The sequence below is a fragment of the Periplaneta americana genome, chromosome 6, assembly GCF_040183065.1.
Source record: "Periplaneta americana isolate PAMFEO1 chromosome 6, P.americana_PAMFEO1_priV1, whole genome shotgun sequence".
Taxonomy (NCBI): domain Eukaryota; kingdom Metazoa; phylum Arthropoda; class Insecta; order Blattodea; family Blattidae; genus Periplaneta; species Periplaneta americana.
In genome coordinates, this window is record NC_091122.1 from 41,280,546 (window position 1) to 41,296,714 (window position 16,169).

Consider the following 16,169-nt stretch of genomic DNA (forward strand, 5'->3'; position numbering starts at 1 on the left):
TTATTTTTTCACCTGACAAATTTAGATGCCTTATAGCTGGGATTACGCAAAAATTTTGTATTTTAAGAAAAACAACTTAATTTTTTTTATGGAAAAACCTGTTTTGACTACACTTTTGAATTATAAAAAAAGATTAAGTGTCATTTTATTCATTTTACACCAAAATTATTTAATTTTAGCACAACTGCGCTATCAAATTGAAAACAATCACGATTTGTAGAACATGGAACAAGGGTGGCCATATCATATGCACATGTTCCTGATATGGCCACTAGGTAGATTTTTGGAATTTGGGACTTATTGGACAATTAAAGCTATTTTTATGGGGAAAGGAAATTGTTTTAAGAAAGTCCTTTAGACTGAGAATGAGTAAGAAAAAAGTGGTTTACATTCTTTTTCAAAATGGCGGCTAGAAAAATTCTCAAACCTTAGCATGGCCATATCAGGGACACCTACCTTACTTATCAAGCTTACATTTGTTGCTCAAAATGTCCTCCATTTACTGCAACACACATTTTTGACATCTTTTTATGCGAGTTCTTCAGCACTGATAAAATTTATTGCATCTCTTATATCCTGTTTAAGTTCATTTTTGGAATGTGGGTTTCTTGCATTCTGTAGGGCCTTAATTTACGTAATTGACAAGCAGAACTTATACTTATTCCAGTTTCCTGTGCTAAACATCTGAGGGATTTTTGAGAGGGGTTTCAGTCTTTCACCAATCTTGTCTAATTTATCTTCCGACAGAACACAGTGTTCTCTTTTCAGTTTTTCATCGTTTACCGAACCTGTTCGCATGAACTTCTTATAGTCTTATTGTACTGGCAGCTGGAATAGGTCTCTCTAGAAACTTTTTCCGAAATTTGCACCTTGTCGCTGCACAAGATTTTCATTTCCATATGTATGTATCGTATAGATAAGTACGTATAACAGTAGTCTACATGGAGCATTTTTAAACTTAACTGAAACTTTTAAGATTACAACTTTGACCGCCAACTTAAGGCTGGTTCACAATAAACCGGGAACGAGAAGCAGTGGACGTGAATATGAAAATTTTTTATTCACAATAAATTGAAAACGTAGACTATGCATATCATTATGCATGTCAATAACGATATGTAAAGCCAATATTACGCATTCTGATGTTATTTGTGTATAATTGACCAATGGCGTTCTCTCATGAGTACAAGGCAGCCAACATAAACACAGGTTAACCAACTTCGAAATTTCAACTGAAACATTTCATTAGATACGGTACTATAATAAATATTCCCATGCATCTTTATTATCACAACCTATTTTAAGTTACCATAATGTAAAATAATTAGAGAAGAAACATTTGTAATAGAACAAAAATGAACACAACAGTAGTTATTGAATTGAAGCATGAATATGTAATGTGTAATACAACCAATATAGTAAAAAAATATGATTCACTTACGACCGGTGTTCAAAGATGCAGCTATTGAAAGCCACATATTCTCCTTCATTTTCTCATCTTTATACGAGGCGCGCCGCTTATCGTAAACGTGAGGATTTTCCTCAACACTCAATATTAGAATCTCATCAAATAAAACTGGCTCCATGATGCACAGCACAGAACAAAATAATGCATAGGTTATGTCACGGTCTTCTTGCTACAAAATATATGACGACAAAATAGCTTTTAGATGGCAATAGAATGACTCTAGTGGGCTGTGATCAGAAACGTGAACGCCAAAGTTGAAACTTTGCCATCTCTCCGTTCCCGATCCCGGGTTCCGGCAAGTTTTTCGTTAATTGTGAATGCTCACATTTAAATGTACACATTTTAACAATTTTACCGTTTTCTATTTCGTTTCCGGTTTATTGTGAACCAGCCTTTACATCTCACAACACAACTAAAGGGAAACTGCAATGTCACTCATTGCTTGCGCGCCGAGAATGCGGACCCACTATTCCCGGTGATCATGCCATCTCTTAGTGTGGAATGGCTCCTGCAAAGCTCGAATGTTCCCAACTAACCTCACTGTCGATAATATTGTAGTTACAGTTCAGGAAATTTTGTTTATTTTTGATCTACTTATTGTTTCAGTTACCTAATGATTTTAGCTACATTAGTAGTGAGATGATAAAATAAGTGTAAATTCACAATTAAAAAAGGATTTGAATGGCTGATTGGATGGATAGATGTTCTGTTCCATTTGTGTGAAGAAAACAAAAACATGTTTAAAAAATCTCAGTCAGTATATTCAGTGTCGAGGATTGAATCCTAAATCTCTTGAATACTAAAACAGAATTCTAGTACATAGCTAATCTTCTGCTATTTGGTTCAACAGAAGGCTAATGTGGAGTTTGTGTTAAGCTTCTCTTTTTGAAATATCATCAGAATAGGATATTCCCAATTTCTCATTTTCTAGACTTCTTAACAATATAGCACTATTTCATTTTCTTGTCCTTTCAACAGTGTATTTATCCCATATAAATCTTACTGGTTTAGAAGTAGATATTCGAGTTAGAAAAGACATTTCCAATTCTCACTTTACATATATTCTGATGTGCATTTTGATGAAGACTTGTTACAGATTTTTTAAATGGAAGTATAGTTTTCTTTATGTCTAGGTATCCCAGATCGTAACCTTCCAATTTAAGCAAGTGATCAACTTTACATCATGATTGCCTTTATTTCCATGGAAAGAGAATACAAATTCTGTTCTATAGATGTTTGGTCTTTCGTAAAACTGCTTTGAATGTGATATTGCTTATGTTTGATGTATGGCTCATTTGTAAAAAAAAAAGTTTTGATGATTTTAGTTTTTCGAATATTTTTTTACAGCAACGTAATTTACGTGATGGTATATGGTTTTAAAAATAATATGTTTATTTTTTAATATCACATAATATTTTTTAACTACTACAAAATTACGTATTATATATGTGTGTGTGTGTGATGAGAAACATGTAAGAAGTTTTTTTTAGCACTATCTGCCGTGTCTGTGGTGGACTGAATATTACACCAGTATTTGTTTTGTGTTTTTCTTAAATTTTTTTTTTTTTTTTTCGAAATATTAAATCCACTGGTGCTGTGTGGAATTCTGATATTTCTCATTTGGAGATCTTGTTGGAAATGTAGGATCTAGTCTATCCATTTCTGCTGTACACATATCAGTGTATATATGCAAAAGCATAATTTATTTTGCATTTGTCTTTCTGTCTACATCAAATAATGCAGTTCTCGCTAGAGAGTTTTGAGTTCATCAATAAGATCTAAGTTTAATGGATAATGGTGAATTATAAAGATGTCACAAAATATATTTGCGCTTCTAAGAAATTATTTTTAAATAAATTTTATTTAGTGATTGTAAAGTTGCAGACACTTCGTCATACCTACGTCATCTTCCACAGCCGTACATCTATTAGGTAATAAATGAGCATGTTGCATTTGTGGATATAAGAACTGAAGAAACTTCAAAATTGCTACCTGAAACACTGGCTTCACCATAAAAAATTAACTAGTTTTATTCTTATAGATGTGAATACAGATAAGACAAAATTATTTTTATGCTCGACCATGCCGAAATGTAGTAATTATACACCTGGTAGTAGCCCTTTAATGCATCTCATTAAAGTACACCTATTCATTATACTTCAGTTGTTCAGCCAATGAGAAATCATCATTGTACTATTATAAAACCGCAAGTATCGATTATTCTCGGATATGCAATAGAAAGACAATTAGCGAAACATCACAGAGGCTGGAAATCCAATACTGTCGCAGAAGGTTATGTTCTGTTACTATAATAATTAGTGTTAATTGTAAATAATATTCAAATAAATTCAATTTGTCATCTCGTTTTTCAATTCTAAATCAATTTCCAGGTTATATCAATATTAATGTTCATGTTATTCTCTAGATTATATCAAAGTCAATGACATTCGTCCCTCGGAAAAAATCAATACTTTCGCGTCTGCGCACCTCACAATTTAGAAGGTCACTTCCGCTCTTCACTTACATAACCATAACATGAATACTTATGAATAATTTCAAGTTAGAAATATGGTCGAGCATAAAAAGTCGTATGAAACTTGCCTATAATGGTAATTAAGACGCTCGTATGAAAATTATGAAACTTGCTTGCGCTCGTTTCATGAACAAACATACTCGCGTCTTATTTACTACCATTATAGGCTCGTTGCATAATGTACTATTCTGGAACAACATTATGCAATATAAAAAACATATAAGTAGATTTATAAAAATCTAAATCAAATGAAAACTCAAACATTCGAAGTAAGAATACACAACAGCAGCATCCGGTTTTCACAGCTTTAACATAACAGACAGCTCACCTTGCAAAGTTTGACAGACTTAAACTGAAATTCTTCAATGTGATTGGTTGGTAGTGTTCAGTCAATGGGAACTCCTATGATCGACATTTTACATCCCATTAACAATAAACAAAATTGTTGCTCTTTGAGGTATACTTTCAAACATAATTGTGAACACGAAATCTTAACGGAAATAAACGGAAAAATTGGATTCACTCCTGACCAAAATGACAACCAAAATCTTAATTAACCACCTCTCCCCCACCCAAAAAAGAAATGGTCATGAGCAATTCATTCCATTGGACACAGTATTACCAGAAATTTTGCTTATATTATAGCCCATGAAGTTTTACTTATGTAGTTCATAGAAAGAGATTGTAATAGACAGTCATTTCAAAACCACCTCTATTGTAATAGACAGTCATTTCAAAACCACCTCTATGAAGCCAAACATTGTTAGATATATTTTAACTCTTACTGAATGGTACGACTCTAATTTGCTCTAGATACTGCGGAGAAATAGTATCAACTCTGTCTTCTAGGTTTTGAATTCATTAGAAAGTACTTCTAAATGTTTATAATCTATCAACTGCAAACATCTTGCACATACTTACTTGTGAATTATTGCAAATACAAGCACCAAATATATAAAATTTAGTAATAGAGAAACACATGTACCCACTGTTCGTTTTACATCGTAATTCTTAAAATGAGCCAGATAAATAGCTTTTAATAAACAAATATTAACACCATAATTGAAAGTTAACTGTGTGCTCCAAGAAAAAAGTTATTGTAGAAAGATGATGGAGAAAAGTATTAGGGTTTTTCGAGACATTCTTACAGTTAATGGTTTTAATTTAATTCATCTGCTCAAAAACGAATAGTAGATTGAAACATGTTAGCATAATGTGGGTTATAGTTACTACATGAACAAATCTCTGTAATTTCAATTATTTTATTTTAAATTATTTTAATAAAAAACTGCAGAACATATTCTTAAGTACTGTCTAGAAATGTGAGCAGTTTATCAACCCTAGCTGTGTCAGATAACATCTTGTCCACAAAGGGAGTGAATGAAAGTCTGTGGCAAATACAGTATGATTTCTGGTGTCGAGAATAAAGTTACTGTATTGCAGATTTCCTCTGAATGGTCGAATCATAGTTTTAATTTTAAATGCAGAACTCTGTCTTTGCATTTTATATCTTAATTATATATCTCATAAAGGGTTCCTCCCTCTCTCCTATGGGATCTAGTCTGTGCACAAAGTCCGTATACACATTACAAAGTATACACTTTCATTAAATTAAATTACATTACCTACGTTAAATTCAAGCTGATCTGCCATGTTCGTGCTGGTGAGGTTGGCACTATTGCTGTCCATTGTTGATGCTCTGAGAATTGCAATGCATAGCAGCAGATTGTTAGTAGAAGGAATGGCTAATACAAGTGAATACACGATTGAGGAATGTTTGTTGGCCACTGTCCATGAGCGTCAAGTTAATGGAAAATCAATTAAAAATGTCACGGACCATTTCGTTGCACGGTTTGAGAAGGCAGCATCGACAAGTAAGACTTCATTGCTGTGGGAAAAGAAAGCTTTCACAATGGGCAGTGTTCGTGACACGCCAAGAAGTGCAAGGCCGTCTACAAGGCTTGGATGTTGTGCAGAGTGGCATGATCTGTCCAACAATCTTCGGTCAAATCCACACAGAAATGTGCTGCTGAGTTGGGAATACAGAATTTACCATGGTTTCAACACGATGGGGCACTGGTTCACTTCACATTGGCTGTTCAACAACATCTAAAACGCAGTCTTTGGGAATCACTGGATCGGTCGAGGATCGAACAATGATACAGCTCCTCTTCCATGGCCTCCAAGGAGCCCTGACTTGACAACACCAGATAACACAGTGTGAGGTTACATCAAGGAGCAGTTGCAGAAGTAGCGGTATGCAACAGATGGACTGGAAAAGTGGTGCACGCAGCTTTTTTCAGACAGTGACCCCAAGAATGTTTAACATGAAAAAGAGGGGGTTCTTTTATTATAGGATATCGCTTAATTTTCGTCAAGTTTGACAAACGATTCTGATATCACAACATGGCCGATGTAAACCAACACAACGAGTAAATAAAACTCACTGAGATATCACCTCAACTAACTCACTAACCTTCTCACATACGTCGACCTCATGTCACTGAGATATCACCTCAACTAACCCACTAACCTTCTCACATACGTCGACCTCATGTCACTGAGATATCACCTCAACTAACCCACTAACCTTCTCACATACGTCGACCTCATGTCACTGAGATATCACCTCAACTAACCCACTAACCTTCTCACATATGTCGACCTCATGTCACTGAAATATCACCTCAACTAACCCACTAACCTTCTCACATACGTCGACCTCGTGTCACTGAGATATCACCTCAACTAACACACTAACCTTCTCACATACGTCGACCTCATGTCACTGAGATATCACCTCAAATAACCCACTAACCTTCTCACATATGTCGACCTCATGTCACTGAAATATCACCTCAACTAACCCACTAACCTTCTCACATACGTCGACCTCGTGTCACTGAGATATCACCTCAACTAACCCACTAACCTTCTCACATACGTCGACCTCATGTCACTGAGATATCACCTCAACTAACTCACTAACCTTCTCACATACGTCGACCTCGTGTCACTGAGATATCACCTCAACTAACCCACTAACCTTCTCACATATGTCGACCTCATGTCACTGAAATATCACCTCAACTAACCCACTAACCTTCTCACATACGTCGACCTCGTGTCACTGAGATATCACCTCAACTAACCCACTAACCTTCTCACATACGTCGACCTCATGTCACTGAGATATCACCTCAACTAACCCACTAACCTTCTCACATACGTCGACCTCATGTCACTGAGATATCACCTCAACTAACCCACTAACCTTCTCACATACGTCGACCTCATGTCACTGAGATATCACCTCAACTAACCCACTAACCATCTCACATACGTCGACCTCATGTCACTGAGATATCACCTCAACTAACCCACTAACCTTCTCACATACGTCGATCTCATGTCACTGAGATATCACCTCAACTAACCCACTAACCTTCTCACATACGTCGACCACATGACATCAACCCATTCTCCAATCTAGCCAACATATATTCTCATAAACACACTACCGATATCCTGTAGTCATATAGACCCAAAAAGAGAACATTGCAGCACATTTGACTGTGCAGAAACCATGGAAGGACACATACGGATGTTTTGGATTCCTAAGAGGTACGTTACGCCTTTCGTAAAGTGTATACAGACTTCGTAACATAATGTGTATACGGACTTTGTGTGCACTCTTTATAATTAAATGTTGTGGTTCTTTGTGCTTGTGGTTGCGTTCTTGGGTAGGGATTTGGACTGTTTCATTCTAGGCAACTTCGCCTTGTTTATTACATATATAATCACCTATTTTTCTGAATTGTGTTCATAGCAGCACAGTTTTTGCTTGAAGAGCTGGAAGATGCATGCTTATGGAATTATTTATGTTGATTGGCTATTATGTAAATTCTTCTGTCACTACTGCTGTTGTGTGGAATTATTCCTTTTGATTACAGCAACTTTTAAATTATTTAAGTTTTTATAATTGTAAACGGAACATAAATAATGATCTCATTGGTGTCTATTTTGAAAGAGATTACTACTTGATATATAAACAAAAATGAGAATGGAGTACAATAGATAAGCCTATATAGAATGTACCTTAATTGCATACAGTAAATAATGACAGAACATTCTACAGTTAAAACTGAACAAAATGGTAATGCAAGCATATTATCACAAATGCTTTGTTATGGGGATGTAGAAACATCTTGATGTGGTGACAACTTTCTTCTGAATCAATGCCCATTCATTGAGACTGTATTATATGCACATTATACACAAAAACAATATTCAATAAGAAGATGCATATAGTAAATAGACAACATAATGATAGAATAAACAAATCCATGTTAACTGATTCGATATTGGTCTGCAGAAAAGAAAGACGCAGCTAAATAGTGCAGTGTATCTTCAAAGATAAGACACTTGGAAGCAATGGTTCCCCCCTCCCTCAGAAAATTGTATGCACTGAGAGAGGAGCTGAAATGAAAATGTGGGGATGCGTACATCACTTACATTGTACTGGAACATAACTTGAATAAAACATACAATTTTGATTATTGTTGTTAGAAACCTAGCGAAACTAAGTATTTTGTTTGATGAAGTGGACTTTAAACGAGTCCTCTGAATGGTTTTTCTTTTACTGAAAAACCACACAATTTGTATTATTGGCATCAGAAACCTAAAGAAGCTAAACATTTCATTTGATGAAATTCAGTTAAATAAGTCCTCTTAATGTCTTTTTGCTGGAAGACATATTTTAAAGCATCAAAATGTTGGGTTACAGATACCACTTACAAGCAAAACACATTAAGTAAAAAATATTATCTCTGAGAAAAAGACGTTTCGAAAGATCTTAACAAAACTGAACCCTCAGAATATTATTTTTATTAAGTTGTTTCTCTTCATGTGTATTTAATTTTCCAATTCTAAGTTTATACATATACATTATGTACATTACATACACTTTCTTCTTAGAAGTAATATTTTTTACTTAGTGTGTTTTGCTTGTAAACCGTTTTTATACTAGAAAGTGTGCAAGTAATCTAAAACACACAATTTGCATTATTACCATTAGAAACCTATAGAAACTAAACATTTCGTTTGATGAAATGTAGTTTAATGAAGACCTCTGAAATGTCTTTCTTTTTCTGGAAGAAATGCTTTAAAACACTGATAGGTTCTACAGGACATATTAATAATACATTTATGTGCACAAAAAAAAATAATAAGTACAGTAGAATCCCGCTAATCCATAGTAATTAGAACTGGAGCATGTTCGGATTATCCACAATGTCGGACTAGCAGGTTTCTTCTCCTGTACTCTCATTTTGACCATGAATGCATAATATCGCCAATTAGAGGCAACTGGATCCTAGAACTGTCAGCCTTGATAAGCTCTTGGTTAGGATTATGTTATAATATTCCATTTCGAAGAAGAGCTAGTCAAAAAGTTATACATTTTTTACGTGATTAAAATTGGTAATATTTTCAAATTCTCTTTTCGTGTATTTAAAATCTCCCACTTCTGACACAATTCTGTTTAAATATGCAATATTTTGCAAATTCTCATTGTGTGAAGCTATAGTGAGATATCGAGAACAAATTGCCAAAGTGGTGAATGGTTTGAACTAACAGTCAAGAAAGCATGTGTTCACATTACTTAATCTTTGAATAAAATTATTAATTTTCCTTGGCAGCTAGGAAAGAAGGAAACAACTTAGTGATATTTAAATATGGTGCATTGTATTATCTGTGGCAGAGGGGTAGATTCTCTTCGGAAATGTATCTGAAAGGAACAATGTGGGACCAGCCATGAAATGCCAGTGTTGCTCTAAGACAGCTGTTCATAATAAGCATTGACATATTTTTAATGGACGAGGAATTCATGATGGAATAGGATTCAGTCTTGTTGTTACTACAGATGGGTTATTCTGAACAATTTCTTCGAAATGTGGTTGATCATAGAGAATTGCAATAAAATTATATTTCAGAATATAAAGATCTTGATTTTTTACTTATCCCGTGTTATATTTCTGTAACAAAGCAGATAAAAGTGTGTGTTAATTTAATTGCTTTACTGTATAATGTCAGACACCTATTTATTATATGCAATTATAATGCATTCTGTATAAAACCATATGGTTTCTCGGGCTTGATTGTCTGTCATTGCAGTAAATTCATTGAGACCCAACTCATCCATTGGGTACATTCAGAGAGCACAGGTCCCCTAGACGTGAATGATACAATTAATGCATAACTTAATTGTAATGGATGTTATACAGTATAATTCATAATGGACGTGATAAATATCATCACAATCTTCATACTGGTCTTTTTTTTTATCGTCAAATTTTTGTTATGTGAACACAGTGACCTTATTGGTTTTTACATTACCAACCATAATACAAATGTACTGTGATTGTTAATATATCTTCATTCAGTTTTTTCTTTACTTTTTTTATGTACATATCTTCTTGGCCTTAATTTGAGTCTGTGAATGGTGTCCCAGAATGAAAATGGAGGCATCTTAGAGAGCTGAATATAATATTACAGATACTAATGCGTATTGTTAATTTTTTAAAAATCTATCTGAAAAGTTTGCAACATCATGCATATTTCAATTAATTGCTATTCTATATTTTAATTCCCATAATGTTGTAACTTTATATTTGACTCAATTACATTGATTCTGTTTTACCTATTACTGTAGAATGTATGCGGTCATTTACATTATTGTAAACTGAAGTCTGTATCAGAATAAATGATTCCCTTCCCCTGCCAAAATAAGATACAAGTGCCAGGTATTGAACATTCATTTACCAAAGTCCACAGTTTTGTTGTACCAGCTGGAGAATTTATTTTTTATTTTGAATAATCCCTTATACAGAAAAACCTAATACATAATCGTTCTTTGCGATGTTTTGATACATATTTCACACACATACAAACGAGGAAGTCGCAGTTAATAGACTACTACTCAATTCATGATTTAGTTAGCTAACAGTTGCTCAGAAAGGGGATCATATTCTTTGCTCAGTAGACTGTATGATTTGTGGGAGTCAGAATGGCTGCCATGGTAGTTTTATTGAAATACAATTTTATTACAATCACCATCAACAATGGTATGAACATTATTGTTATCAGCACTATTATTACTCGTCTTCGTCATCGTCGTCGTCATTGTTAATTTCATCCTTCTCTTTGTCTTTCTCATCATCCCCCTCCTAACCACCATCACCACCAAATCTGTCGTCATTGTAGGCTTCCTCCTCTTCTTTCTTTCCATAATAACGCTTCACTTTTTAATCCTCACTCTCCTCCCCTAGCTCCTTTCCATAAACGTCGTCTTCATCCTCCACCCTCCCACCTTCCCATCTACGTCGTACTCATCCTCTCCTTCCTTCCCCGTCAGCGTCGTCCTCATACTCCTTTCCTTCTTCCTTCCCATCAACGTCGTCCTCATACTCCTGTCCACCAACGTCGTCCTCATACTCCTTTTCTTCCTCCTTTCCACCAACGTCGTCCTCATACTCCTTTCCTTCCTCCTTCCCATCAACGTCGTCCTCATACTCCTTTCCTTCCTCCTTCCCATCAACGTCGTCCTCATACTCCTTTCCTTCTTCCTTTCCATCAACGTCGTCCTCATACTCCTTTCCACCAACGTCGTCCTCATACTCCTTTCCACCAACGTCGTCCTCATAATCCTTTTCTTCCTCCTTTCCACCAACGTCGTCCTCATACTCCTTTCCTTCCTCCTTCCCATCAACGTCGTCCTCATACTCCTTACCTTCCTCCTTTCCACCAACGTCGTCCTCATACTCCTTTCCTTCCTCTTTTCCACCAACGTCGTCCTCATACTCCTTTCCTTCCTCCTTTCCACCAACGTCGTCCTCATACTCCTTTCCTTCCTCCTTTCCACCAACGTCGTCCTCATACTCCTTTCCTTCCTCCTTTCCACTAACGTCGTCCTCATACTCCTTTCCTTCCTCCTTTCCTCTAACGTCGTCCTCATACTCCTTTCCTTCCTCCTTTCCACCAACGTCTTCCTCATACTCCTTTCCTTCCTCCTTTCCACCAACGTCGTCCTCATACTCCTTTCCTTCCTCCTTTCCACCAACGTCGTCCTCATACTCCTTTCCTTCCTCCTTTCCACTAACGTCGTCCTCATATTCCTTTCCTTCCTCCTTTCCACTAACGTCGTCCTCATATTCCTTTCCTTCCTCCTTTCCACTAACGTCGTCCTCATACTCCTTTCCTTCCTCCTTTCCACCAACGTCGTCCTCATACTCCTTTCCTTCCTCCTTTCCACTAACGTCGTCCTCATACTCCTTTCCTTCCTCCTTTCCACTAACGTCGTCCTCATACTCCTTTCCTTCCTCCTTTCCACTAACGTCGTACTCATACTCCTTTCCTTCCTCCTTTCCACTAACGTCGTCCTCATACTCCTTTCCTTCCTCCTTTCCACTAACGTCGTCCTCATACTCCTTTCCTTCCTCCTTTCCACTAACGTCGTCCTCATACTCCTTTCCTTCCTCCTTTCCACCAATGTCGTCCTCATACTCCTTTCCTTCCTCCTTTCCACTAACGTCGTCCTCATACTCCTTTCCTTCCTCCTTTCCACTAACGTCGTCCTCATACTCCTTTCCTTCCTCCTTTCCACCAACGTCGTCCTCATACTCCTTTCCTTCCTCCTTTCCACTAACGTCGTCCTCATACTCCTTTCCTTCCTCCTTTCCACCAATGTCGTCCTCATACTCCTTTCCTTCCTCCTTTCCACTAACGTCGTCCTCATACTCCTTTCCTTCCTCCTTTTTCACCAATGTCGTCCTCATACTCCTTTCCTTCCTCCTTTCCACCAACGTCGTCCTCATACTCCTTTCCTTCCTCCTTTCCACCAACGTCGTCCTCATACTCCTTTCCTTCCTCCTTCCAATCAACGTCGTCCTCATACTCCTTTCCACCAACCTCGTCCTCATACTCCTTTCCTTCCTCCTTTCCACTAACGTCGTCCTCATACTCCTTTCCTTCCTCCTTTCCACCAACGTCGTCCTCATACTCCTTTCCTTCCTCCTTTCCACCAACGTCGTCCTCATACTCCTTTCCACCAACGTCGTCCTCATACTCCTTTCCTTCCTCCTTCCAATCAACGTCGTCCTGATACTCCTTTCCTTCCTCCTTTCCACCAACGTCGTCCTCATACTCCTTTCCTTCCTCCTTTCCACCAACGTCGTCCTCATACTCCTTTCCTTCCTCCTTTCCACCAACGTCGTCCTCATACTCCTTTCCTTCCTCCTTCCCATCAACGTTGTCCTCATACTCCTCCCTACCTCCTTTCCATCAACGTCGTCCTCATACTCCTTTTCTCCCTTGTCGTCGTCATACTCCTTCCCTTGCTCCTTTCCATTGTCATCGTCCTCATTCTCCTTCCCTTCCTCATTTCCATCTATGTCGTCGTCATTCTCCTCCCTTCCTGTCTTCCATCAACGTCGTCCTCTTACTCCACCCCTTCCTCCTCTCCATTGTCGTCCTCATACTCCTCCCCTTCCTCCTTTCAATTGTCAGTGTCCTCATACTCCTCCCCATCTCCCTTTTCATCAACATCACCCTCATTCTTCTCTTCCGCCTTTAAATCGTCGTCATCATCCTCCTGTTATTGAAAATTGTAGGATGAAGGTATTTATTACATACAGGTCATGATAGTTCAATAAAAATCATAAAACTAGAATTTCTTTTGATGACTGCAAAATTAGGAGGAGACAAGTTGTCTGAACCCACTTTCTTCCACTTTTCGCACTAGAAAACAAGTCATTTAACAAGGAGTGAAATAAATCAGTCTTCCAAGGATTCTGTTTGTGCCCTTTTACTCAAATTCATTGTCCAATATCTTTAAACCATATAAGCAACTAGCTATAGAATTTCGGTCAATTAGAATCTAGAAATGGTCTCTATTTGCATGAGATTTTGCACAAAGATCATCCTGAATGCTTATCATTAACAAAGCTTTAAGGTCACTGTTATGGTCTTCTGCTTGAAGGTTATGCTTGGGCGTAGTTTTGAATCCAACTATCTGGTTTGGGTTTTTCTGACGTTATTCTCAACTGTATGGCAAATGTCCAGCACTCCCTAGACTCATCTCTTCAAAATAACACCTTGCTATCACAAGTTTCACTGATTCTAAATAACCACGTGATTGATACATTATTAAATAACTTGTTAAAAAACAAAATTACTTAAAATTGTAATCAAACGATATTAGTGTTTGTACGTAGTTTATTCATTATTTTATAAAAAACTTTATAAGTGAGCAAGTAAATGTCTGTGCATTTCTTAAATTTTTCATCTTCCGATGACACAGGAAGACAAAATGCGATTTCATTTTACATTATGTTACAAGCTACTTAAGAAAACTGTCAACTCAGGTACTTTTACAATTGCCTTTAAAAGAAATCATTTACCATTTTACTTTTTGATCAAGTCAGAAACTTATTTTATCACACCATTATGATATCTGTTGTCCATAAATTGGAATAATTTTGGTTATACTGTATATAATTTCGAAGTAAAGAATATTATGTACTTCATAACATGCTGTAGTAAAGTCTTCAAATGACGCATTTGGTTTAACACTGGAGAATGTAAGATTTCCAATCTATGACAATATTGAAGCACTGCAAGGCTCGACAGTGATAACTGTCGTGTATTTTGCCACAGAAGAAGAGGAGGAGGAATATGACGAGTCAATGGCATCGCAAAAGAACGAGGTGCAGAATGTGATCAAATCACTGTCAGCTAGGTTGGAGGATTTGCAGACGTGCAGTGACCTTATTGCTAAGCATGGTGCTGCCCTTCAGCGTTCTCTCTCAGAACTAGAATCGTTGGATACGGCGCAGGATGTCCCTACGAAACTGAAGTCTGTCAACGAAAGAGCAACATTATTCAGGATAACATCAAATGCAATGATAAATGTGAGTAGTTGATGAAATTCATTTAATACAATATCATCAGTTATCAGTAGTAACTGCTCTGGTTCCTGAATCTCAGTATTACTTACAAAAATTTCTGTAATTATGTGGAGTATAATTGCTTGTTTTCCCACTATTTTTTTTTTCTGATATGCAGAAAGTTGTTCCGATAAATACTAATAATTTCCTGTACAGTAGAACCTCTATTATCCGTGGTAATGAAGGGGATGGACTGAACAGTTAATCGAAAAAATCGGATAATCCGTAAATAAAAGATTTTCATAAATTAAACTACAATTTCATAATTTCCTCCGTGGTGTTGTGTTTAACATGTTAGATAATGAATCAGAACTTCAGTGATTTAAGTATCGTCAACGACAGGTTTTAAGGACCAAGGGTGATGGTTGTCTGCAGAAATATATGAAAAAAAGTCTCGTGTTGTAGATTTACGTTTCGTACTTTGTATAATTTTATTCTCGTATTTTTTTAATAAATAGCACACAGTTGTAACGCCAATCTCGTATTCTGATGCAAAATGAGCCACAGTTTCTTCCTGAAACCTCTCAATTATTTATTATCATTTTTTTCGATAATTAGCACCCATGGAAGACATTTTGCATAGAAGTAAACAGTATGGCCACTCGAATAGTAAGGATAAGGTCTGAATGGTACATGGATTGAAAGTTCTTGGGTAATTTCTTTGAAAGCATGTAGTGACTATTTCACAAGTTGGGGAAAAAACACCCCCTCCCACAAGTAACTATTCGTGTTGCCAGCAACGAAAGCATTCCTATTACATACTCTGTAAGGGTAAAAGCTTGTAATTAATAACCATCTGCAGAACAAATATGTACTAACATAATATACAGCATTTCATTTGTTCTCTGCAATAAAAAAGGGAGCTAGAGAAAGACAGTCAGATAATCCACCAATCGGTTAATAGGGTAAAGAATAATCGGGGTTCTACTGTATAATGTAATATAATGCAGACAAAGAAAATGTCAGGAATAATTATTTTAACACAGTATATGTTGAGAGGGAAGAAGGAAAATCCAAATCACAAAATAGGATTTGTAATACTTGCTGATCTTTGTTACTAAATATTTTTTAAGTACTTAGTATCTGTAAATCTTAATTAGTACAATCTTCTGATATTATGAAGCTCAGGAGAAGATTTGTAAAATTTGTGTACCACTAAAATATA

At 36.5% G+C, this 16,169-nt stretch overlaps 1 protein-coding gene across 6 annotated transcripts in view; it reads left to right on the plus strand.

The window, feature by feature from the left end:
- Positions 1–16,169, plus strand: part of Osbp (oxysterol binding protein) — an 83,365-nt gene that overhangs the window by 12,751 nt on the left and 54,445 nt on the right. For 3 of the 6 annotated variants that reach the window (XR_011332484.1, XM_069828001.1, XM_069828003.1), the window contains one exon: positions 14,715–14,968. The exons of 1 other annotated variant lie outside the window; for it this stretch is intronic. Coding sequence is in view for 4 of the 5 variants with exons in the window: in XM_069828001.1 (XP_069684102.1) it covers positions 14,715–14,968 (254 nt within the window). In the remaining variant the exon portion in view is untranslated. The remainder of the gene's footprint in view (positions 1–14,714; positions 14,969–16,169) is intronic. 2 more of the 6 variants (XM_069828002.1, XM_069828004.1) reach the window with 1 other exon arrangement.